General features: G+C 46.6%; 1 protein-coding gene across 3 annotated transcripts in view; it reads left to right on the forward strand.

Moving 5' to 3' along the window:
• LOC115125817 (signal-induced proliferation-associated 1-like protein 2) overlaps window positions 1–27004 on the forward strand; it is a 181421-nt gene that overhangs the window by 115924 nt on the left and 38493 nt on the right. For all 3 annotated transcript variants that reach the window (XM_065007768.1, XM_065007766.1, XM_065007767.1), the window contains one exon: window positions 12143–12284. In XM_065007768.1, coding sequence (XP_064863840.1) covers window positions 12143–12284 — 142 coding nt within the window. The remainder of the gene's footprint in view (window positions 1–12142; window positions 12285–27004) is intronic.

A 27004-nucleotide genomic window follows, 5' to 3' on the forward strand; every position in this document is an offset into this window, starting at 1 on the left:
GATTCCATATGTGTTATTTCATAGTGTTGATGTCTTCACTATTATTCTACAATGTAGAACATAGTAATCATAAAGAGAAACCCTTGAATGAGTAGGTGTGTTCAAACTTTTGACTGGTAGTGTGTGTGTGTGCGTGAGTTCGTGTGTGTGTGCGTGCGTGCGTGTGTGTGTGTGTACAGTATAAGTATGGGTCTAGTATAATACCCTGCTCAAAAAAATAAAGGGAACACTTAAACAACACAATGTAACTCCAAGTCAATCACACTTCTGTGAAATCAAACTGTCCACTTAGGAAGCAACACTGATTGACAATAAATGTCACATGCTGTCGTGCAAATGGAATAGACAACAGGTGGAAATTATAGGCAATTAGCAAGACACCCCCAATAAAGGAGTGGTTCTGCAGGTGGTGACCACAGACCACTTCTCAGTTCCTATGCTTCCTGGCTGATGTTTTGGTCACTTTTGAATGCTGGTGGTGCTTTCACTCCAGTGGTAGCATGAGACAGTCTACAACCCACACAAGTGGCTCAGGTAGTGCAGCTCATCCAGGATGGCACATCAATGCGAGAGGTTTGCTGCGTCTGTCAGCGTAGTGTCCAGAGCATGGAGGCACTACCAGGAGACAGGCCAGTACATCAGGAGACATGGAGGCCGTAGGAGGGCAACAACCCAGCAGCAGGACAGCTACCTCCGCCTTTGTGCAAGAAGGAGCAGGAGGAGCACTTCCAGAGCCCTGCAAAATTACCTCCAGCAGGCCACAAATGTGCATGTGTCTGCTCAAACGGTCAGAAACAGACTCCATGAGGGTGGTATGAGGGCCCGACGTCCACAGGTGGGGGTTGTGCTTACAGCCCAACACCGTGCAGGACTTTTGGCATTTGCCAGAGAACACCAAGATTGGCAAATTCGCCACTGGCGCCCTGTGCTCTTCACAGATGAAAGCAGGTTCACACTGAGCACGTGACAGACGTGACAGAGTCTGGAGACGCCGTGGAGAACGTTCTGCTGCCTGCAACATCCTCCAGCATGGCCGGTTTGGCGGTGGGTCAGTCACGGTGTGGGGTGGCATTTCTTTGGGGGGGCCGCACAGCCCTCCATGTGCTCGCCAGAGGTAGCCTGACTGCCATTAGGTACCGAGATGAGACCCTCAGACCCCTTGTGAGACCATATGCTGGTGCGGTTGGCCCTGGGTTCCTCCTAATGCAAGACAATGCTAGACCTCATGTGGCTGGAGTGTGTCAGCAGTTCCTGCAAGAGGAAAGCATTGATGCTATGGACTGGCCCGCTCGTTCCCCAGACCTGAATACAATTGAGCACATCTGGGACATCATGTTTCGCTCCATCCACCACAGACTGTCCAGGTGTTGGCGGATGCTTTATTCCAGGTCTGGGAGGAGATCCCTCAGGAGACCATCCGCCATGCCCAGGCGTTGTTGGGAGGTCATACAGGCACGTGGAGGCCACACACACTACTGAGCCTCATTTGGACTTGTTTTAAGGACATTACATCAAAGTTGGATCAACCTGTAGTGTGGTTTTCCACTTTAATTTTGAGTGTGACTCCAAATCCAGACCTCCATGGGTTGATACATTTGATTTCCATTGATCATTTTTGTGTGATTTTGTTGTCAGCACATTCAACTATGTAAAGAAAAAAGTATTTAAGAACAATATTTCATCCATTCAGATCTAGGATGTGTTATTTTAGTGTTCCCTTTATTTTTTTGAGCAGTATAGTATAGTGCATTGTATTGCTGCTAGGGCAATCATTACAGATCACTATCGTTATCACGAGAGGTATAGTCAACTTTACCTAACAATAACCTTCCTCAGACATCAACTTGAACTAATTCATTCTCTCAGTCGAGCAGATTTACACAACCAGCCCTTATCTAACCATTTATCATCACATATGGCACCCTATTCCCTATATAGTACACTACTTTAGACCAGAGCCCTATATAGTGACTACTATAGACCAGAACCCTATGTAGTGCACTACTTTAGACCAGAACCCTATATAGTACACTACTATAGACCAGAACAATATATAGTACACTACTATAGACCAGAACAATATATAGTGCACTACTTTAGACCAGAACCCTATGTAGTACACTACTTTAGACCAGAACCCTATATAGTACACTACTATAGACCAGAACCCTATATAGTGCACTACTTTAGACCAGAACCCTATATAGTACACTACTATAGACCAGAGCCCTATATAGTGCACTACTTTAGACCAGAACCCTATATAGTGCACTACTTTAGACCAGAACCCTATATAGTGCACTACTTTAGACCAGAACCCTATATAGTACACTACTATAGACCAGAGCCCTATATAGTACACTACTTTAGACCAGAACCCTATATAGTACACTACTTTAGACCAGAACCCTATATAGTGCACTACTTTAGACCAGAACCCTATATAGTACACTACTATAGACCAGAACCCTATATAGTACACTACTATAGACCAGAACAATATATAGTACACTACTATAGACCAGAACAATATATAGTACACTACTATAGACCAGAACAATATATAGTACACTACTATAGACCAGAACAATATATAGTACACTACTATAGACCAGAACCCTATATAGTACACTACTATAGACCAGAACCCTATATAGTGCACTACTTTAGACCAGAACCCTATATAGTGCACTACTTTAGACCAGAACCCTATATAGTGCACTACTATAGACCAGAACAATATATAGTACACTACTATAGACCAGAACCCTATATAGTACACTACTTTAGACCAGAGCCCTATGTAGTACACTACTAAAGACCAGAACCCTATATAGTACACTACTATAGACCAGAGCCCTATGTAGTACACTACTAAAGACCAGAACCCTATATAGTACACTACTATAGACCAGAACCCTATATAGTGCACTACTTTAGACCAGAACCCTATATAGTACACTACTTTAGACCAGAGCCCTATATAGTACACTACTTTAGACCAGAACCCTATATAGTACACTACTATAGACCAGAACAATATATAGTACACTACTTTAGACCAGAGCCCTATATAGTACACTACTATAGACCAGAACCCTATATAGTACACTACTTTAGACCAGAACCCTATATAGTACACTACTTTAGACCAGAACCCTATATAGTGCACTACTTTAGACCAGAGCCCTATATAGTACACTACTTTAGACCAGAACCCTATATAGTACACTACTTTAGACCAGAACCCTATATAGTGCACTACTTTAGACCAGAACCCTATATAGTGCACTACTATAGACCAGAACCCTATATAGTACACTACTATAGACCAGAACAATATATAGTACACTACTATAGACCAGAACAATATATAGTACACTACTATAGACCAGAACAATATATAGTACACTACTATAGACCAGAACAATATATAGTACACTACTATAGACCAGAACAATATATAGTACACTACTATAGACCAGAACCCTATATAGTACACTACTATAGACCAGAACCCTATATAGTGCACTACTATAGACCAGAGCCCTATATAGTGCACTACTTTAGACCAGAGCCCTATATAGTGCACTACTATAGACCAGAGCCCTATATAGTGCACTACTTTAGACCAGAACCCAATATAGTGCACTACTTTAGACCAGAACCCAATATAGTGCACTACTGTAGACCAGAACCCAATATAGTACACTACTGTAGACCAGAGCCCTATATAGTACACTACTATAGACCAGAGCCCTATATAGTACACTACTTTAGACCAGAGCCCTATATAGTGCACTACTTTAGACCAGAGCCCTATATAGGACACTTCTTTAGACCAGAGCCCTATATAGTGCACTACTTTAGACCAGAGCCCTGTGGGACTAGAGTGCCGTCTGGTCTGCAGCTTAAATCAACTCCATTCCGACCCAGACAGACCAGACAGACCAGACAGACCAGACAGACCAGACAGACCAGACAGACCAGACAGACCAGACAGCCCAGACAGCCCAGACAGAGCAGAAAGACGGACCAGACAGACAGACCAGACAGACCAGACGGACCAGACAGACCAGACAGACCAGACATACAGACCAGACCAGACAGACCAGACAGACAGACCAGACAGACAGACCAAACAGACAGACCAGACCAGACCAGACAGACCTGACAGACCTGACAGACCAGACCAGACCTGACAGACCATACAGACTAGGCAGACCTGACAGACAAACAGACCAGACAGACCAGACAGACCAGACAGACAGACCAGACAGACAGACCAGACAGACAGACCAGACAGACCAGGCAGACAGACCTGACAGACCAGACAGACCAGACCAGACAGACAGACCAGGCAGACCAGACGGACCAGACAGACGGACCAGACAGACATACCAGACAGACCAGATAGACCAGACCAGACAGACCTGACAGACCAGACCAGACAGACCAGACAGACAGACCAGACGGACCAGAAAGACGGACCAGAAAGACCAGACCAGACAGACCTGACAGACCAGACAGACAGACCAGACAGACCACTCTGGACACATGTCAGTACTGGTTATTGATCCAGACGGTGAGAAGTGTTCCTTGCAGCCAGCAGGGTCTGAAGTAGCCAGCAGGGTCTACAGTAGCCAGCAGGGTTTGAAGTAGCCAGCAGGGTTTGAAGTAGCCAGCAGGGTTTGAAGTAGCCAGCAGGGTCTGAAGTAGCCAGCAGGGTCTGATGTAGCCAGCAGGGTCTACAGTAGCCAGCAGGGTCTACAGTAGCCAGCAGGGTCTGAAGTAGCCAGCAGGGTCTGAAGTAGCCAGCAGGGTCTGAAGTAGCCAGCAGGGTCTGATGTAGCCAGCAGGGTCTGATGTAGCCAGCAGGGTCTACAGTAGCCTGCAGGGTCTACAGTAGCCTGCAGGGTCTACAGTAGCCAGCACGGTCTGATGTAGCCAGCAGGGTCTGATGTAGCCAGCAGGGTCTACAGTAGCCAGCAGGGTTTGATGTAGCCAGCAGGGTCTACAGTAGCCAGCAGGGTCTGACTCCAAAAGCACATCTAGGATTCCTGACATATTATAGGCTCCTGAAAAAGGGAAGGTAAATGTATAGTTACTGTACATCGCTGTCGTTTCAAGGTAGAGATGAGAGTATACAGAGGGTCATTGATATGTGTGTGTGACCGGGCGTACGAGCGTGAGGTCCCCCCTCCTCCATGTCCCCATTCCCCAGCTCCTGTAATGTCATTTTGACCGGGCGTACGAGCGTGAGGTCCCCCCTCCTCCATGTCCCCATTCCCCAGCTCCTGTAATGTCATTTTGACCGGGCGTACGAGCGTGAGGTCCCCCCCTCCTCCATGTCCCCATTCCCCAGCTCCTGTAATGTCATTTTGACCGGGCGTACGAGCGTGAGGTCCCCCCTCCTCCATGTCCCCATTCCCCAGCTCCTGTAATGTCATTTTGACCGGGCGTACGAGCGTGAGGTCCCCCCCTCCTCCATGTCCCCATTCCCCAGCTCCTGTAATGTCATTTTGACCGGGCGTACGAGCGTGAGGTCCCCCTCCTCCATGTCCCCATTCCCCAGCTCCTGTAATGTCATTTTGACCGGGCGTACGAGCGTGAGGTCCCCCTCCTCCATGTCCCCATTCCCCAGCTCCTGTAATGTCATTTTGACCGGGCGTACGAGTGTGAGGTCCCCCTCCTCCATGTCCCCATTCCCCAGCTCCTGTAATGTCATTTTGACCGGGCGTACGAGTGTGAGGTCCCCCTCCTCCATGTCCCCATTCCCCAGCTCCTGTAATGTCATTTTGACCGGGCGTACGAGCGTGAGGTCCCCATTCCCAGCTCCTGTAATGTCATTTTGACCGGGCGTACGAGCGTGAGGTCCCCCTCCTCCATGTCCCCATTCCCCAGCTCCTGTAATGTCATTTTGACCGGGCCGAGCGTGAGGTCCCCCTCCTCCATGTCCCCATTCCCCAGCTCCTGTAATGTCATTTTGACCGGGCGTACGAGCGTGAGGTCCCCCCTCCTCCATGTCCCCATTCCCCAGCTCCTGTAATGTCATTTTGACCGGGCATACGAGTGTGAGGTCCCCCCTCCTCCATGTCCCCATTCCCCAGCTCCTGTAATGTCATTTTGACCGGGCGTACGAGCGTGAGGTCCCCCCTCCTCCATGTCCCCATTCCCCAGCTCCTGTAATGTCATTTTCTCTGTGAAATACACCAGTTGGAGCTGTGTGGTTGATAGCACGGCTCTGCAGTCCTCTTCATATGGAAACAGCCTCGAACGCAGTTACTTTCTCCAACTGTTGGTTTACATAGTGTGCATCCCTAATGCCCTATGGGCTCTGGTCTAAGAAAGAAATAGGGTCTTATTTGAGACGCACATGGTTTTATATTGTTCGTCTGTAACCACCATATATGGCCTCATGTTGTCCACCTGTCTGACTCTAACACAACGACGTGTTCCTTTTTCCTCTCTCAGTGTTGTGTTTCTGTCGTACTGTATTCAGCTAACTATGTTACAACCGTACACCAACACCTGTTTCTGTTCTGCTTTCTGCTGTTCCTTTTATTGATGCTGCTTCGTTCCAGAGGAGCAGAGGGCTTGTTAGCTTTCCTCCTTAAAACGCTGTCTGAGCGCTCCAGGTACAAGCTACCCCCCTGTACACCGTCTCCCAGTATGTGACTGCCAACGCCCCACTCCTGTCTCCAGTCTATCTACCCTCATCACAGGTTTAATGCCTTGCTCACTCCCAGGCTCCTTCAGCTCCAATCTCCATGTCAGGTTCAAACTCATCCACTTCCTCCTCTCTCCCATGTCAGGTTTAAACTCATCCACTTCCTCCTCTCTCTATGTCAGGTTTTAACTCATCCACCTTCCTCCTCTCTCCATGTCAGGTTTTAACTCATCCACCTTCCTCCTCTCTCCATGTCAGGTTTTAACTCATCCACCTTCCTCCTCTCTCCATGTCAGGTTTTAACTCATCCACCTTCCTCCTCTCTCCATGTCAGGTTTTAACTCATCCACCTTCCTCCTCTCTCCATGTCAGGTTTTAACTCATCCACCTTCCTCCTCTCTCCATGTCAGGTTTTAACTCATCCACCTTCCTCCTCTCTCCATGTCAGGTTTTAACTCATCCACCTTCCTCCTCTCTCCATGTCAGGTTTTAACTCATCCACCTTCCTCCTCTCTCCATGTCAGGTTTTAACTCATCCACCTTCCTCCTCTCTCCATGTCAGGTTTTAACTCATCCACCTTCCTCCTCTCTCCATGTCAGGTTTTAACTCATCCACCTTCCTCCTCTCTCCATGTCAGGTTTTAACTCATCCACCTTCCTCCTCTCTCCATGTCAGGTTTTAACTCATCCACCTTCCTCCTCTCTCCATGTCAGGTTTTAACTCATCCACCTTCCTCTCTCTCCATGTCAGGTTTTAACTCATCCACCTTCCTCCTCTCTCCATGTCAGGTTTTAACTCATCCACCTTCCTCCTCTCTCCATGTCAGGTTTTAACTCATCCACCTTCCTCCTCTCTCCATGTCAGGTTTTAACTCATCCACCTTCCTCCTCTCTCCATGTCAGGTTTTAACTCATCCACCTTCCTCCTCTCTCCATGTCAGGTTTTAACTCATCCACCTTCCTCCTCTCTCCATGTCAGGTTTTAACTCATCCACCTTCCTCCTCTCTCCATGTCAGGTTTTAACTCATCCACCTTCCTCCTCTCTCCATGTCAGGTTTTAACCCATCCACCTCTTTCCACCGATTTTCTCCTCTCTCCTTCAGCCCAGTCCAATCTCCATGTCAGATTTAAGTCCATCCACCATCCAAGTCCCCCCACTCCCTCCGGGCCCCCCACTCCCTCCCCTCCTTTTCCTGTGGCCCTCTCTCTGCCCCAGACCAAAGTGCCCAGTGCTCTGGTTCCCATGTGGGCCGTGATGCAGGGAGTTGAGAGTCCTGCCATGCGTCAGTGGTTGTGACATTCCTGCATAACGTGTCACTCTTCCTAAACGTTCCCCCTTACTCCCCCTTCCCCCTCACTCCCCCTCTACCATCCCCCTCACTCCCCATCTACCTTCCCCTCACTCCCCCTCACTCCCCATCTACCATACCCCTCACTCCCCTCTACCATCCCCCTCACTCCCCATCTACCTTCCCCCTCAGTCCCCTTCTACCATCCCCCTCACTCCCCCTCTACCTTCCCCCTCACTCCCCTCTACCTTCCCCCTCACTCCCCCTCTACCTTCCCCCTCACTCCTCTCTACCTTCCCCCTCACTCCCCCCTCTACCTTCACCCTGACTCCCCCTCTACCTTCACCCTGACTCCCCCTCTACCTTCCCCTCACTCCCCTCTACCATCCCCCTCACTCCCCCTCTACCATCCCCTCACCTATATCTTCCCCCTCTATCTTCCCCCTCACTCCCCCTCTACCTTCCCCTCACTCCTCTCTACCTTCCCCTCACTCCTCTCTACCTTCCCCCTCACTCCTCTCTACCTTCCCCTCTACCTTCCCCCTCACTCCCCTCTACCTTCCCCCTCACTCCCCCTCTACCCCTCCCCTCTACCTTCCCCCCCCTCTACCTTCCCCCTCATTACCCTTCTACTTTCCCCCTCACTCCCCATCTACCTTCCCCTCACTCCCCTCTACCATCCCCCTCACTCCCCATCTACCTTCCCCCTCACCCTCACCTATATCTTCCCCTCTATCTTCCCCCTCACTCCCCCTCTACCTTCCCCCTCACTCCTCTCTACCTTCCCCCTCACTCCTCTCTACCTTCCCCTCTACCTTCCCCCTCACTCCCCCTCTACCTTCCCCCCCTCCCCTCTACCTTCCCCTCACTCCCTCTACCTTCCCCCTCACTCCCCCTCTACCTTCCCCTCACTCCCCCTCTACCTTCCCCCTCATTACCCTTCTACTTTCCCCCTCATTACCCTTCTACTTTCCCCCTCATTACCCTTCTACTTTCCCCTAACTCCCCTCTACCTTCCCCCTCACTCCCCCTCTACCTTCCCCCTCACTCCCCCTCTACCTTCCCCCTCACTCCCCTCTACCATCCCCCTCACTCCCCATCTACCTTCCCCCTCACTCCCCTCTACCATCCCCCTCACTCCCCATCTACCTTCCCCCTCACCCTCACCTATATCTTCCCCCTCTATCTTCCCCCTCACTCCCCCTCTACCTTCCCCCTCACTCCTCTCTACCTTCCCCCTCTACCTTCCCCCTCACTCCCCTCTACCTTCCCCCTCACTCCCCCTCTACCTTCCCCCTCACTCCCCTCTACCTTCCCCCTCATTACCCTTCTACTTTCCCCCTCACTCCCCATCTACCTTCCCCCTCACTCCCCTCTACCATCCCCCTCACTCCCCATCTACCTTCCCCCTCACCCTCACCTATATCTTCCCCCTCTATCTTCCCCCTCACTCCCCCTCTACCTTCCCCCTCACTCCTCTCTACCTTCCCCCTCTACCTTCCCCCTCACTCCCCCTCTACCTTCCCCCTCACTCCCCCTCTACCTTCCCCCTCACTCCCCCTCTACCTTCCCCCTCACTCCCCCTCTACCTTCCCCCTCATTACCCTTCTACCTTCCCCCTCATTACCCTTCTACTTTCCCCCTCATTACCCTTCTACTTTCCCCCTCATTACCCTTCTACTTTCCCCTAACTCCCCCTCTACCTTCCCCCTCACTCCCCCTCTACCTTCCCCCTCACTCCCCTCTACCTTCCCCCTCACTCCCCCTCTACCTTCCCCCTCACTCCCCCTCTACCTTCCCCCTAACTCCCCCTCTACCTTCCCCTCATTGGTCTGACTCCAACCCCGTGTTCTGACTCCAACCCCGTGTTCTGACTCCAACCCCGTGTTCTGACTCCAACCCCGTGTTCTGACTCCAACCCCGTGTTCTGACTCCAACCCCGTGTTCTGACTCCAACCCCGTGTTCTGACTCCAACCCCGTGTTCTGACTCCAACCCCGTGTTCTGACTCCAACCCCGTGGTCTGACTCTAACCCCGTGGTCTGACTCTAACCCCGTGTTCTGACTCCAACCCCGTGTTCTGACTCCAACCCCGTGTTCTGACTCCAACCCCGTGTTCTGACTCCAACCCCGTGTTCTGACTCCAACCCCGTGTTCTGACTCCAACCCCGTGTTCTGACTCCAACCCCGTGTTCTGACTCCAACCCCGTGTTCTGACTCCAACCCGTGGTCTGACTCTAACCCCGTGGTCTGACTCCAACCCCGTGTTCTGACTCCAACCCCGTGTTCTGACTCCAACCCCGTGTTCTGACTCCAACCCCGTGTTCTGACTCCAACCCCGTGTTCTGACTCCAACCCCGTGTTCTGACTCCAACCCCGTGTTCTGACTCCAACCCCGTGTTCTGACTCCAACCCCGTGTTCTGACTCCAACCCCGTGTTCTGACTCCAACCCCGTGTTCTGACTCCAACCCCGTGTTCTGACTCCAACCCCGTGTTCTGACTCCAACCCCGTGGTCTGACTCCAACCCCGTGGTCTGACTCCAACCCCGTGGTCAGACTCCAACCCCGTGGTCAGACTCCAACCCCGTGGTCAGACTCCAACCCCGTGGTCAGACTCCAACCCCGTGGTCTGACTCCAACCCCGTGGTCTGACTCCAACCCCGTGGTCTGACTCCAACCCCGTGGTCTGACTCCAACCCCGTGGTCTGACTCCAACCCCGTGGTCTGACTCCAACCCCGTGGTCTGACTCCAACCCCGTGGTCTGACTCCAACCCCGTGGTCTGACTCCAACCCCGTGGTCTGACTCCAACCCCGTGGTCTGACTCCAACCCCGTGGTCTGACTCCAACCCCGTGGTCTGACTCCAACCCCGTGGTCTGACTCCAACCCCGTGGTCTGACTCCAACCCCGTGTTCTGACCTCTCTGTGGTCTGACTCCAACCCTGTGTTCTGACCTCTCTGTGGTCTGACTCCAACCCTGTGGTCTGACTCCAACCCTGTGGTCTGACTCCAACCCTGTGGTCTGACTCCAACCCTGTGTTCTGACTCCAACCCTGTGTTCTGACTCAAACCCTGTGTTCTGACTCAAACCCTGTGTTCTGACTCAAACCCTGTGTTCTGACTCCAACCCTGTGTTCTGACTCCAACCCTGTGTTCTGACTCCAACCCTGTGTTCTGACTCCAACCCTGTGTTCTGACTCCAACCCCGTGTTCTGACTCCAACCCCGTGTTCTGACTCCAACCCCGTGTTCTGACTCCAACCCCGTGTTCTGACTCCAACCCCGTGGTCTGACTCCAACCCCGTGGTCTGACTCCAACCCCGTGGTCTGACTCCAACCCCGTGGTCTGACTCCAACCCCGTGGTCTGACTCTAACCCCGTGGTCTGACTCCAACCCCGTGTTCTGACTCCAACCATGTGGTCTGACTCCAACTCTTTGGTCTGACTCCAACTCTTTGGTCTGACTCCAACTCTTTGGTCTGACTCCAACCCTGTGGTCTGACTCCAACCCTGTGGTCTGACTCCAACCCTGTGGTCTGACTCTAACCCTGTGGTCTGACTCTAACCCTGTGGTCTGACTCTAACCCTGTGGTCTGACTCTAACCCTGTGGTCTGACTCTAACCCTGTGGTCTGACTCTAACCCTGTGGTCTGACTCCAACCCTGTGGTCTGACCTCTCTGTGGTCTGACCTCTGTGTCTGCTCCTGCTGCCTGCATGTTTCTGTGTTTATGTACCACTCTATTGTACTGTAACCACAATAAAATATTATTCCCCCTTTCTCTTTGTCTCGGTGTCATAAAACGTTTTTGTCCCTCCCTACTCCCGGTTTCCCCCTGACTTGGCTTCTTCCTTCACAGCATGCATTTCTCCCTTTCCTAATCCCTCACCTCTCCTCCCACTGACAAATATCTTCAGCATGATTCAGAAAAGCACCTGGTGGCGTTGCCATGCTAAAATGTTGCCTGTTGCTGCCCCTGAAGGCCCTCATTGGTACTGACCAACAGTTTTGTATAAACAGCTGGCTACCCCTCTGATCTTTTCTCTCTTTGACCAAAGCTGGGTTGTCTAAAGGCCATCCTCCACTCCCTCATCCCCTCTCCCACTCCTTCCTGTCCCTTAGACAGGGTTCTCCTGGCTGGTCTCTGACCAGACTTTCTGTTCTGTCCTGTGTGTCTCTTGCAGGCAGTTGTACCTCCAGGAGGCAGCATGTCACCAGGCAGCAGATAGGGAGAGAGAGGCCAAGGCCCTGGAGAAGCTGTCTAAAGAAGAGTACCTAAAGATGATGCTGGAGGACAGTGGCCCAGGGGAGGACGGACGGAGGAAGGTGAGATGGTATACCTATACACTAACCAAATTATATGTATCACTATGTAAAGCCCTGAATCAACCTAGAAGGTCTATTTGTTATGTTTGATCATAGGAAGTCCGAATTTCTCGTTGGTGTTGATTCAGCACGTCCATTTCGTAATGGGAAGTCCTTATGGATATGCAATGGACACTGTCAACTTGCAGAATAGCATGTTCACACTGACAATAGAGCACATGTGTAATGGACACTGTCCAATTGCAACATATTGGCAATGGACACTGTCCAACTGCAGTATAACATGTTAAGACTGGCAATGTATTATGTGTATTGGACACTGTCCATTAGCAATACATTACAATGGGCATTTACCATCACGAATTGGACATTCTGTTATATATTGCTGAAATCCGTTGTCACCAAAGCCCCATATACTTCCCACCACTGCGACCTGTACGCTCCCATTGGTTGGCCCTCACTACATATTCGTCGCCTGAACCAGTGGCTCCAGGTCATCTATAAGTCTTTGCTAGGTAAAGCCCCGCCATATCTCAGCTCACTGGTCACCATAGCAGCACCCACCCATAGCACGCGCTCCAGCAGGTATATCTCACTGGTCATCCCCAAAGCAAACACTTTCTTTGGTCGCCTTTCCTTCCAGTTCTCTGCTGCCAATGACTGGAACTAATTGCAAAAACCACTGAAGCTGGAGTCTTATATCTCCCTCACTAACTTTAAGCATCAGCTGTCAGAGAAGCTTACTGATCACTGTACCGGTACACAGCCTATCTGTAAATAGCCCACCCTACTACCTCATCCTCATATTGCTATTTATGCTCTTGCTCTTTTGCACCCCAATATCTCTACTTGCACATCATCATCTATCACTCCAGTGTTAATGCTAAATTGTAATAATTTTTGCCTTTAGGGCCTATTTATTGCCTACCTCCCTACTCTTCTACATTTGCACACACTGTACATAAATGTTGTTTTGTGTTATTGACTGTTTGTTTATTCCATGTGTTACTCTGTGTTGTTGTTTATGTCACACTGCTTTGCTTTATCTTGGCCAGGACGCAGTTGTAAATGAGAACATGTTCTCAACTGTCCTACCTGGTTAAATAAAGGGTTATATATAGAAATACCTGGTTAAATAAAGGTGAAAAAATATATAAATAAAAAAACAAGAGGGCCTCATTGAAATTACAACAAGCGGTTCTGTGAAATTTGAATTTAATCAGAAGCCACTGCCAGATTTCTGGATTGGGCTGCGCTCAGAGTATCCTGCCTTGGCAAATCACTCTGTTAAGACACTGATGCCCTTTGCAATGACGTACCTATGTAAGAGTGGATTCTCGGCCCTCAGTAGCATGAAAACTAAGTACAGGCCACTGTGTGTGGGAAATTATTTAAGGTATAGGGGGCAGCATTTTCACTTTTGCATAAATAGCGTAACCAATTTCAACGTCCTGCTACTCATGCCAAGAATATAAGATAAGCATATTATTAGTAGATTTGGATAGAAAACACTCTGAAGTTTCTACAACTGTTTGAATCATGTCTGTGAGTATAACAGAACTTATGGGGCAGGCAAAACCCAGAGGACTAACCGTTCAGAATTTTATTTTTGAGGTCTCTGTCTGTTCAGTGATTTCTCATTGGGAAATTATATTTCTTAGGAACTTATTTTCAGTTCCTACCGCTTCCACTGGATGTGACCAGTCTTTAGAATTTGGTTGAGGTTATTCATTTGTGCAATGAAGAAGTCATCTAGGAACTGCGTAACACTCTTGAGTTGCGCAAGACTTGAAAAGTAGCTTGGTTTGTTGTCTTCCTGTATTGAACACAGATAGACCCGTCTTCAATTTGATCGATTATTAACGTTTAAAAATACCTAAAGTTGTATTACAAAAGTAGTTTGAAATGTTTTGGCAAAGTTTACTGGCAACTTTTTAAATATTTTGTAGTGACGTTGCGCAATTTGGAAGCTGTTATCTTCTGGATCAAACACGCCAAATAAATGGACATTTTGGATATATATGGACCGAATGAATCGAACAAAAGGACCAATTGTGATGTTGGAGTGCCAAAAAAAGAAGCTCGTCAAAGGTAAGGCATGATTTATATTTTATTTCTGCGTTTTGTGTAGCGCCTGCAGGGTTGAAATATGCTACCCTCTTTGTTTACTGTTGTGCTATCATCGGATAATAGCTTCTTATGCTTTCGCCGAAAAGCCTTTTAAAAATCTGACATGTTGGCTGGATTCACAACGAGTGTAGCTTTAATTGAGTATCTTACATGTGTGATTTAATGAAAGTTAGATTTTTATATAATTTTATTTGAATTTGCCGCGCTGTATTTTCACTGTCTTTTGGCCAAGTGGGACGCAAGCGTCCATATACCATAAGAAGTTTTAAGACTGAGACTCTCTCCAATACAACCCAACATTGCAGAGTTCTGTGCATCCTTTCAATCACACCCTTCTCATTAACCTGTGGGGAGTTATTCACAATTTTCAATTAACAAATAAGGTTTCATATGTAAGATGGTTAAAAAAAATTAAAAAATATAGATTATTATTACATTTGCATGATGGGCTACACCTGCTACAGTACTACAATACTACACCTGCTACAGTACTACACCTGCTACAGTACTACACCTGCTACAGTACTACAGTACTACACCTGCTACAGTACTACACCTGCTACAGTACTACAGTACTACACCTGCTACAGTACTACACCTGCTACAGTACTACACCTGCTACAGTACTACACCTGCTACAGTACTACCGTACTACAATACTACACCTGCTACAGTACTACACCTGCTACAGTACTACACCTGCTACAGTACTACCGTACTACAATACTACACCTGCTACAGTACTACACCTGCTACAGTACTACAGTACTACCGTACTACAATACTACAATACTACACCTGCTACAGTACTACCGTACTACAATACTACACCTGCTACAGTACTACACCTGCTACAGTACTACAATACTACACCTGCTACAGTACTACACCTGCTACAGTACTACCATACTACACCTGCTACAGTACTACACCTGCTACACTACTACCGTACTACAATACTACACCTGCTACAGTACTACACCTGCTACAGTACTACAGTACTACCGTACTACAATACTACACCTGCTACAGTACTACAATACTACACCTGCTACAGTACTACACCTGCTACAGTACTACACCTGCTACAGTACTACAGTACTACCGTACTACAATACTACACCTGCTACAGTACTACAATACTACACCTGCTACAGTACTACACCTGCTACAGTACTACAATACTACACCTGCTACAGTACTACACCTGCTACAGTACTACAATACTACACCTGCTACAGTGCTACACCTGCTACAGTACTACCGTACTACAGTACCAACGTACTACAATACTACACCTGCTACAGTACTACACCTGCTACAGTACTACCGTACTACACCTGCTACAGTCCTACAGTACTACAGTATTACACCTGCTACAGTACTACAGTACTACACCTGCTACAGTACTACAGTATTACACCTGCTACAGTGCTACAGTACTTCAGTATTACACCTGCTACAGTCCTACAGAACTACAGTACTACACCTGCTACAGTACTACAGTATTACACCTGCTACAGTGCTACAGTACTTCAGTATTACACCTGCTACAGTCCTACAGTACTACAGTACTACACCTGCTACAGTACTACAGTACTACAGTCCTACAGTACTACAGTACTACACCTGCTACAGTACTACAGTATTACACCTGCTACAGTGCTACAGTACTTCAGTATTACACCTGCTACAGTCCTACAGTACTACAGTACTACACCTGCTACAGTACTACAGTATTACACCTGCTACAGTGCTACAGTACTTCAGTATTACACCTGCTACAGTCCTACAGTACTACAGTACTACACCTGCTACAGTACTACAGTACTACAGTCCTACAGTACTACAGTACTACACCTGCTACAGTACTACAGTATTACACCTGCTACAGTGCTACAGTACTTCAGTATTACACCTGCTACAGTCCTACAGTACTACAGTACTACACCTGCTATAGTGTTACAGTACTACAGTACTACAGTACTACACCTGTTACAGTACTACAGTGCTAAAGTACTACAGTACTACACATGTTACAGTTGTGAAGACACAGCATCTTGTTTACATTCTTTATTGTAAGCACAATGTCATCATCAGTTGTATCTACCTTTCCAATTACTTTTAGAGTTTGGGATTTACAAGTGTGAGCTTTTAATTTGTAGTTACATTGTTTAAGTTTCAACGTGCAGACATTTTGTATCTTTAAAATATGTTTTTATGTAGAATGCTCCATTTTTGACCAGTTGTAATTGTAAGTAGGCCTAATAACGCCTCATAGGTAGGTAGAAACATTTGGAGGAGGGGGGTTCACACCTAGCTCAAGTCGGGGGGGTGGGTTCACCTCTAGCTCAAGTTGGAGGGGAGAGGTTTCACACCTAGCTCAAGTTGGGGGGGTTTACCTCTAGCTCAAGTTGGGGGGGGTTCACACTTAGCTCGGCTATTAGACAATTCTTTAGAAAAGATTGAATAGTCTGTTGTTCAGCTAATAGCCCATCCTGCTAGGCTAGTAAAGATTGAATAGTCTGTTGTTCAGCTAATAGCCCATCCTGCTAGGCTAGTAAAGATTGAATAGTCTGTTGTTCAGCTAATAGCCCATCCTGCTACGCTGGTAAAGGATGAATAGTCTGTTGTCCAGCTAATAGCCCATCCTGCTACGCTGGTAAAGGTTGAATAGTCTATTGTTCAGCTAATAGCCAATCCTGCTACGCTGGTAAAGGATGAATAGTCTGTTGTCCAGCTAATAGCCCATCCTGCTACGCTGGTAAAGGTTGAATAGTCTATTGTTCAGCTAATAGCCCATCCTGCTAGGCTAGTAAAGGTTGAATAGTCTATTGTTCAGCTAATAGCCCATCCTGCTAGGCTAGTAAAGGTTGAATAGTCTATTGTTCAGCTAATAGCCCATCCTGCTATGCTAGTAAAGGTTGAATAGTCTATTGTTCAGCTAATAGCCCATCCTGCTATGCTAGTAAAGGATGAATAGTCTGTTGTTCAGCTAATAGCCCATCCTGCTACGCTGGTGATAAACTAATAATAACACTTTTTCCCTTTTCCACATTATAGATTCCAATTGATAAAGTGTTTTTAGCCACAATCGGCCACAACCCCAATTAATACATTTGGGCACAGCATGCTGGACTTTGGCCTAGAATGTTGAGGCTTCAGAACCTGCTCCCTGCTTGTTTCATTACATTATTATGCCGGTCTCAGAGCAAATAGCCTGGATTGTTACTCCCATCTCTTTCCTCGCTCTTTTCCACACGTCATTCATGCCAGCATGCCACGTCATTCACGTCATTCATGCCAGCACGCTTGTGAGCGTGCTGGCAGGATGTACTGTTTTTTATTCTCTATATATGAATTACAAATCATCCTTTACTTATATCATGTTTCTAGTCTATTGCATAGTTACAATGTGTAATCATTGATGTCCCAGGAGCAGGTGTGGTAAACACTGTTGAAGTGTTTAATTGTAATAAATACATGCAGACACAGCATCATTCACAGAAGGGAGTTTGATACACCTGGTAATGGATATGACTGTAAAGTAATGGATATGACTGTAAAGTAATGGATATGACTGTAAAGTAATGGAGTTTGATACACCTGGTATTGGATATGACTGTAAAGTAATGGATATGACTGTAAAGTAATGGATATGACTGTAAAGTAATGGAGTTTGATACACCTGGTATTGGATATGACTGTAAAGTAATGGAGTTTGATACACCTGGTATTGGATATGACTGTAAAGTAATGGAGTTTGATACACCTGGTAATGGATATGACTGTAAAGTAATGGAGTTTGATACACCTGGTATTGGATATGACTGGAAACAAACTTGCTAAATAGCGATTTTCATAAATTAACTTAATGCGAAAAAATTACGCACAATCGTTTTGTCACTATATTAACTAACATATTCCTCTCAATTGTACATTATTTGCTCCACTCGTTATAATGTTATAATTACTTACATTTGCTTCCACTGTAATGTTTTGTCAGCCATCTTTGCTGAAGAAAGTCATCAGGGACGGGTGGCTCGCGTCAAATTCGTCTTTGGAACCACCCGATATGATTGGTCATATAAAAACCTTGGGACCCAAATGCATAATGAGTGCTCCTTGTGGTGGTCTGGAGCAATGAGGCAACAACATCTCCACCCCGCTGATTCTCAACACTGGGGCCCCACAAGGGTGCGTTCTGAGCCCTCTCCTGTACTCCCTGTTCACCCACGACTGCGTGGCCACGCACGCCTCCAACTCAATCCTCAAGTTTGCAGAAGACACTACAGTGTTAGGCTTGATTACCAACAACGACGAGACGGCCTACAGGGAGGAGGTGAGGGCCCTCGGAGTGTGGTGTCAGGAAAATAACCTCACACTCGATGTCAACAAAACTAAGGAGATGATTGTGGACTTCAGGAAACAGCAGAGGGAACACCCCCCTATCCACATCGATGGAACAGTAGTGGAGAGGGTAGTACGTTTTAAGTTCCTCGGCATACACATTACAGACAAACTGAATTGGTCCACCCGCACAGACAGCATCGTGAAGAAGGCGCAGCAGCGCCTCTTCAACCTCAGGAGGCTGAAGAAATTCGGCTTGTCACCAAAAGCACTCACAAACTTCTACAGATGCACAATCGAGAGCATCCTGTCGGGCCGTATCACCGCCTGGTACGGCAACTGCTCCGCCCACAACCGTAAGGCTCTCCAGAGGGTAGTGAGGTCTGCACAACGCATCACCGGGGGCAAACTACCTGCCCTCCAGGACACCTACACCACCCGATGTCACAGGAAGGCCATAAAGATCATCAAGGACAACAACCACCCGAGCCACTGCCTGTTCACCCCGCTATCATCCAGAAGGCGAGGTCAGTACAGGTGCATCAAAGCTGGGACCGAGAGACTGAAAAACAGCTTCTATCTCAAGGCCATCAGACTGTTAAACAGCCACCACTAACATTGAGTGGCTGCTGCCAACACACTGACTCAACTCCAGCCACTTTAATAATGGGAATTGATGGGAAATGATGTAAAATATATCACTAGCCACTTTAAACAATGCTACCTAATATAATGTTTACATACCCTACATTATTCATCTCATATGTATATGTATATACTGTACTCTATATCATCTACTGCATCTTTATGTAATACATGTATCACTAGCCACTTTAACTATGCCACTTTGTTTACATACTCATCTCATATGTATATACTGCACTCAATACCATCTACTGTATCTTGCCTATGCCGCTCTGTACATCACTCATTCATATATCCTTATGTACATATTCTTTATCCCCTTACACTTGTGTCTATAAGGTAGTAGTTTTGGAATTGTTAGCTAGAATACTTGTTGGTTATTACTGCATTGTTGGAACTAGAAGCACAAGCATTTCGCTACACTCGCATTAACATCTGCTAACCATGTGTATGTGACAAATAAGATTTGATTTGATTTGAAGTTGGGTAGCTCTAAATCCCGCGGTGTAAGCTCGCAACTTTTAAAGGAGGAACCACTGTATGTGTCTTTATGGACAATTTTCGGACAATTTTCGAGCAAATGGAATGAGCAGCAGCTACGTTTTGCTACATACGGAGCATTAGTGGAATTCCCGTGAGAGAGTAACGGTTAATGTGATTGGATGTTAATTATTTGACTAGGCTACCTGTATTTGACATTGTGTTGTTATTTCGCTGAACACTAGATGGTTTAATTTTATTTTTGGCGTGAAACGAGGCTACTCAGACGAGAGAAAAAAAGTCACCCAAATGTATTGGAAAATGTAAATGGACTGTTTGAAAATGTGGGGGGATTTAAAAAAATATATATATATATATAAATTTGAAAAACTTCATTTTTACTTGGCGTACCCCCGATAGCATTATGCGTACTCCAGTTTAGGATTACCTGTCCTAGAGGCCTCCTGTTCAGACAGATACCAGGACAGAGTGTTGAATACCTGTCCTAGAGACCTCCTGTTCAGACAGATACCAGGACAGAGTGTTGAATACCTGTCCTAGAGGCCTCCTGTTCAGACAGATACCAGGACAGAGTGTTGAATACCTGTCCTAGAGGCCTCCTGTTCAGACAGATAGACACCTCCTGTTCAGACAGATACCAGGACAGAGTGTTGAATACCTGTCCTAGACACCTCCTGTTCAGACAGATACCAGGACAGAGTGTTGAATACCTGTCCTAGAGACCTGTTCAGACAGATACCAGGACAGAGTGTTGAATACCTGTCCTAGAGACCTCCTATTCAGACAGATACCAGGACAGAGTGTTGAATACCTGTCCTAGAGGCCTCCTGTTCAGACAGATACCAGGACAGAGTGTTGAATACCTGTCCTAGAGACCTCCTGTTCAGACAGATACCAGGACAGAGTGTTGAATACCTGTCCTAGAGACCTCCTGTTCAGACAGATACCAGGACAGAGTGTTGAATACCTGTCCTAGAGGCCTCCTGTTCAGACAGATACCAGGACAGAGTGTTGAATACCTGTCCTAGAGGCCTCCTGTTCAGACAGATACCAGGACAGAGTGTTGAATACCTGTCCTAGAGACCTCCTGTTCAGACAGATACCAGGACAGAGTGTTGAATACCTGTCCTAGAGGCCTCCTGTTCAGACAGATACCAGGACAGAGTGTTGGCCATAAGTTACAGCTGTTTGTGCCCCAATAGCTCTGTATGCCATTCTTGGAATAGTTACATGATAGTCCTCTGGGGGGCACATGGGACGGCTGAAGATATTGTTGTGGCTGCTAGATGTAGCTTACTGGCCCCAAGTCAGAAATGAAGTATGAGCATACACAAAGAACTGCCCTGTCAGCCAGCAGTACTGTGTGTTGGAAACCAGCCGGGCTCCTCCAGTCCACTCCTGGAGGGAACTGGATGAGATGCTGGGAGTAGATTTGATGGGACCTTTCCCAATTGTTTACTCCATGTGTAACTCTGTGTTGTCTGTTCACACTGCTATGCTTTATCTTGGCCAGGTCGCAGTTGCAAATGAGAACTTGTTCTCAACTAGCCTACCTGGTGAAATAAAGGTGAAATAAATAAAACATTTAAAATAAAATAAAATAAGCCAAAAGGACAACAATTACCTGCTTGTCACTGTAGACTAATGTTCAAAGTGTTGAACACTTCCCGCTGCAGGATGCCAAGACTCCCAAGATAGTCAACATACTCAGGCAGGAGATCTTCCTTAGATGGGGAACCCCAACGTTCCTCCTATCTGACTGGGGGCCGCAGTTCACAAGTCAGCTGCTGAAGGAGCTCTGCAAGCATTGGGGGGTAGTTCAGAAACTTACCACCAGCTATCACCCCCAAACCAACTGTATGGAGAGGGTTAGCCGGAACCTAAAGATGATGTTAGTCTCTTACGTCAATGCTAATCACCAGAACTGGGATATGTGTTTGGGAGCGTTCTGTTTTTCCATCAAAATTGCCTACCATGAGAGCACAGGCTTCTCTCCTGTCGGGGTCGCTCTGGGAAGAAAACTGAAGGTTCCTCTAGAGCGACTTTTGGCTCAGCCTCCAGACCAAAAAGCCTACGCTGAGATGGCAGTGGCAGATCCAACAACAGGGGAATATGACCCAGAAGTGTTAGGCTCGCAGCTACAACCGACGGCTGACAGTTGTTGCTTTCAAAGAAGCTGAGGATCAGGCTACACCCTCTGTCAGATGCTGAAGCCATCAGGCTACACCCTACAGGGCAGCACCAGTGAACTACAGGGCAGAACCAGTGAACTACAGGGCAGCACCAGTGAACTACAGGGCAGCACCAGTGAACTACAGGGCAGCACCAGTGAACTACAGGGCAGCACCAGTGAACTACAGGGCAGCACCAGTGAACTACAGGGCAGCACCAGTGAACTACAGGGCAGCACCAGTGAACTACAGGGCAGCACCAGTGAACTACAGGGCAGCACCAGTGAACTACAGGGCAGCACCAGTGAACTACAGGGCAGAACCAGTGAAATACAGGGCAGCACCAGTGAACTACAGGGCAGCCATGGACAGCAATCCTAACACCCATGAAACGGTGCATGTTGAGAACATGAAGATGGTCTTTGTGGGTTAAACTTGGCGGTATAAAAATTAAATGAAACATTGCCCCTAAAATACAAAACATATGAAAATAATGTGTTGAGGTATGTACTGGGCCAAGATTACACTAACACACTGATTCCTTAATATACTTAAATAGAAATATATTATACACTGTGTAAAAATACAAACAGAACATATAAAGTGTTGGTCCCATGTTTCTGAAATTAAAGATTCCACAAATGATCCAAATAACAAAAAGCGCATTTCTTTCAAATGTTGTTTACATTCCTGTTAGTGAGCATCTCCCCTTTGCCAAGATCATTCATCCAGCATTCCTGTTAGTGAGCATCTCCCCTTTGCCAAGATCATTCATCCAGCATTCCTGTTAGTGAGCATCTCTCCTTTGCCAAGATCATTCATCCAGCATTCCTGTTAGTGAGCATCTCCCCTTTGCCAAGATCATTCATCCAGCATTCCTGTTAGTGAGCATCTCTCCTTTGCCAAGATCATTCATCCAGCATTCCTGTTAGTGAGCATCTCCCCTTTGCCAAGATCATTCATCCAGCATTCCTGTTAGTGAGCATCTCTCCTTTGCCAAGATCATTCATCCAGCATTCCTGTTAGTGAGCATCTCTCCTTTGCCAAGATCATTCATCCAGCATTCCTGTTAGTGAGCATTTCTCCTTTGCCAAGATCATTCATCCAGCATTCCTGTTAGTGAGCATCTCTCCTTTGCCAAGATCATTCATCCAGCATTCCTGTTAGTGAGCATCTCTCCTTTGCCAAGATCATTCATCCAGCATTCCTGTTAGTGAGCATCTCTCCTTTGCCAAGATCATTCATCCAGCATTCCTGTTAGTGAGCATCTCCCCTTTGCCAAGATCATTCATCCAGCATTCCTGTTAGTGAGCATCTCCCCTTTGCCAATATCATTCATCCAGCATTCCTGTTAGTGAGCATCTCTCCTTTGCCAAGATCATTCATCCAGCATTCCTGTTAGTGAGCATCTCTCCTTTGCCAAGATCATTCATCCAGCATTCCTGTTATGAGCATCTCTCCTTTGCCAAGATCATTCATCCAGCATTCCTGTTAGTGAGCATCTCTCCTTTGCCAAGATCATTCATCCAGCATTCCTGTTAGTGAGCATCTCTCCTTTGCCAAGATCATTCATCCAGCATTCCTGTTAGTGAGCATCTCTCCTTTGCCAAGATCATTCATCCAGCATTCCTGTTATGAGCATCTCTCCTTTGCCAAGATCATTCATCCAGCATTCCTGTTAGTGAGCATCTCTCCTTTGCCAAGATCATTCATCCAGCATTCCTGTTAGTGAGCATCTCTCCTTTGCCAAGATCATTCATCCAGCATTCCTGTTAGTGAGCATCTCTCCTTTGCCAAGATCATCCATCCAGCTGACAGGTATGGCATATCAAGAAGCTGAATAAACAGCACGATCATTAGGGGCGGCAGGTAGCCTAGTTGTTAGAGCGTTGGACTAGTAACCGAAAGGTTAAAAATCTGTTGTTCCTGAACAAGGCAGTTAGTAACCCACTGTTCCTGGGCTGTCATTGACAATGAGAATTTGTTCTTAACTGACTTGCCTATCCAAAAAAGTGTTAAACAAATCAAAAAATATTTTAGATTTTAGATTCTTCAAAGTAGCCAGCCTTGATGACAGTTTTGCACACAAACTTAAACTTAAACTTTCGCCTTTTTTCGATCTTGATTTAAATATCATTGAGAAAACAGAAAGGTGTCAAATTTGGCAAACATCCTTTCAGAATTTAAAATGAATCCTAGAAGTAATCATCTATTCCTTCTTATTACAATATTTATGCTAGTAAAGTAACAGATTACAGTTACAGTTTTTTTGTAATCCGTTACTCCCCAACCCTGCCTCCCAAGAAAGTATTTGTTACCCCAGAAAAATAGTTACTTTCCACAAAGCATAGTTAAAACTATAGTTGTCCCAGGTTTGACATGTGTACATTTAATCATAACAAGTTACATTTTAATTTAACAAATTCAACATTAGACTCCTAAACTGCCCTTGCAGTTTAGATGCTGGGAGTTCTGCAGATTATTCATTTAAACTGAAGGAGGATTTACCCAGTTGAGACTAGTCACACGCTGGCCTAACCAAAATAGAGAATAAAAGCCTCTCTATGGCCAGGGTGTGACAATTGTCCTTGTCACGCCCTGACCTTAGAGAGCCTTTTTATTTCTCTATTTGGTTAGGTCAGAGTGTGATTTGGGTGGGAATTCTAGTTTTTCTATTTCTTTGTTGGCCGGGTATGGTTCCCAATCAGAGGCAGCTGTCTATCGTTGTCTCTGATTGGGGATCATACTTAGGCAGCCTGTTTTCCAGCTTTAGTTTGTGGGATCTTGTTTTTTGTGTTTCTGTGAGCACTAGTCGTTACGTCTCGTTTGTTTGTTGGTGAGTTTCATTTGAATAAACATGTGGAACTCTATGTACGCTGCGCCTTGGGTCCGCTCATTTCAACGTGACAGTCCTGTTGATAGCCCATCAAGGGTGGACCGCTTCTTTTGTATTCTTAAAATAACTCCAGCACAGAGAAGTGTGATTCTATTCCAAGGAGACTTGAAGCAATAATAAAACTGCAACGTGTTGGTTAAAGCAATGCAGGAATTAATTCAAAATATGTGAAAATGTTATTCTAAGTTTTTTAATCTGTTTTTATGGCAATCAAACAAAAACACAGCATCTACATTGAATCAAATCAAATCAAATGTATTTATATAGCCCTTCGTACATCAGCTGATATCTCAAAGTGCTGTACAGAAATCCAGCCTAAAACCCCAAACAGCAAGCAATGCAGGTGTAGAAGCACGGTGGCTAGGAAAAACTCCCTAGAAAGGCCAGAACCTAGGAAGAAACCTAGAGAGGAACCAGGCTATGTGGGGTGGCCAGTCCTCTTCTGGCTGTGCCGGGTGGAGATTATAACAGAACATGGCCAAGATGTTCAAATGTTCATAAATGACCAGCATGGTCGAATAATAATAAGGTAGAACAGTTGAAACTGGAGCAGCAGCACGGTCAGGTGGACTGGGGACAGCAAGGAGTCATCATGTCAGGTAGTCCTGGGGCACGGTCCTAGGGCTCAGGTCCTCCGAGAGAGAGAAAGAAAGAGAGAATTAGAGAGAGCATATGTGGGGTGGCCAGTCCTCTTCTGGCTGTGCCGGGTGGAGATTATAACAGAACATGGCCAAGATGTTCAAATGTTCATAAATGACCAGCATGGTCGAATAATAGTAAGGCAGAACAGTTGAAACTGGAGCAGCAGCACGGCCAGGTGGATTGGGGACAGCAAGGAGTCATCATGTCAGGTAGTCCTGGGGCATGGTCCTAGGGCTCAGGTCCTCCGAGAGAGAGAGAAGGAGAGAATTAGAGAACGCACACTTAGATTCACACAAGACACCGGATAGGACAGGAGAAGTACTCCAGATATAACAAACTGACCCTAGCCCCCCGACACATAAACTACTGCAGCATAAATACTGGAGGCTGAGACAGGAGGGGTCAGGAGACACTGTGGCCCCATCCGAGGACACCCCCGGACAGGGCCAAACAGGAAGGATATAACCCCACCCACTTTGCCAAAGCACAGCCCCCACACCACTAGAGGGATATCTCTAACCACCAACTTACCATCCTGAGACAAGGCTGAGTATAGCCCACAAAGATCTCCGCCATGGCACAACCCAAGGGGGGGGCGCCAACCCAGACAGGACGACCACATCATCATAGAAGTAAGGAAACTAGAATGCCCACCCTAGTCACACCCTGACCTAACCAAAATAGAGAATAAAAACCTCTATACGGCCAGGGCATGACACTTTCTCTCTTGCATCAAAGGTTCAGAAAGTATTGATAGGAGACAGAATGTGATCGGATCATCATCTAATAGACCAATGTTGTGATGCAAAACTACTAGTGAAATGTATAGCACTCAGAATCAGAAAGGTTTTACCAGGTATTGTTCATCTTGATCAGACAGGTTTTTTACATGGACGATACATTGGAGACAATATACGACAACTACTAGAAAAACATGAAACATCTAAGAAGCAGCCCTGGAATTTATTGGGGCGGCAGGGTGGCCTAGTGGTTAGAGCGTTGGACTAGTAACCAAAAGGTTGCAAGTTCATATCCCCGAGCTGACAAGGTACAATTATGTCATTCTGCCCCTGATCAGGCAGTTAACCCACTGTTCCTAGGCCATCATTGAAAATAAGAATTTGTTCTTAACTGACTTGCCTAGTTAAATAAAGGTAAAATAAAAATAATGGATTTTGAAAAGAACTATGATAAAGTAATACTGGAAGTCCTGGATTTTTTCCATTTATCAAATGGGTAAAATAATAAATAGTAGCTACTTCTCAGAGAGTTTTGAATTGTCAAGAGGAGTCAAACAAGGGTGTCCGCTGTTACCATATCTATTCGTTATGGACATCGAAATGAAATGCTAGCTATTAAAATCAGATCCAATAACAACATTAGAG

This window comes from Oncorhynchus nerka, linkage group LG23, assembly GCF_034236695.1.
Source record: "Oncorhynchus nerka isolate Pitt River linkage group LG23, Oner_Uvic_2.0, whole genome shotgun sequence".
NCBI classification, from domain to species: Eukaryota; Metazoa; Chordata; class Actinopteri; order Salmoniformes; family Salmonidae; genus Oncorhynchus; species Oncorhynchus nerka.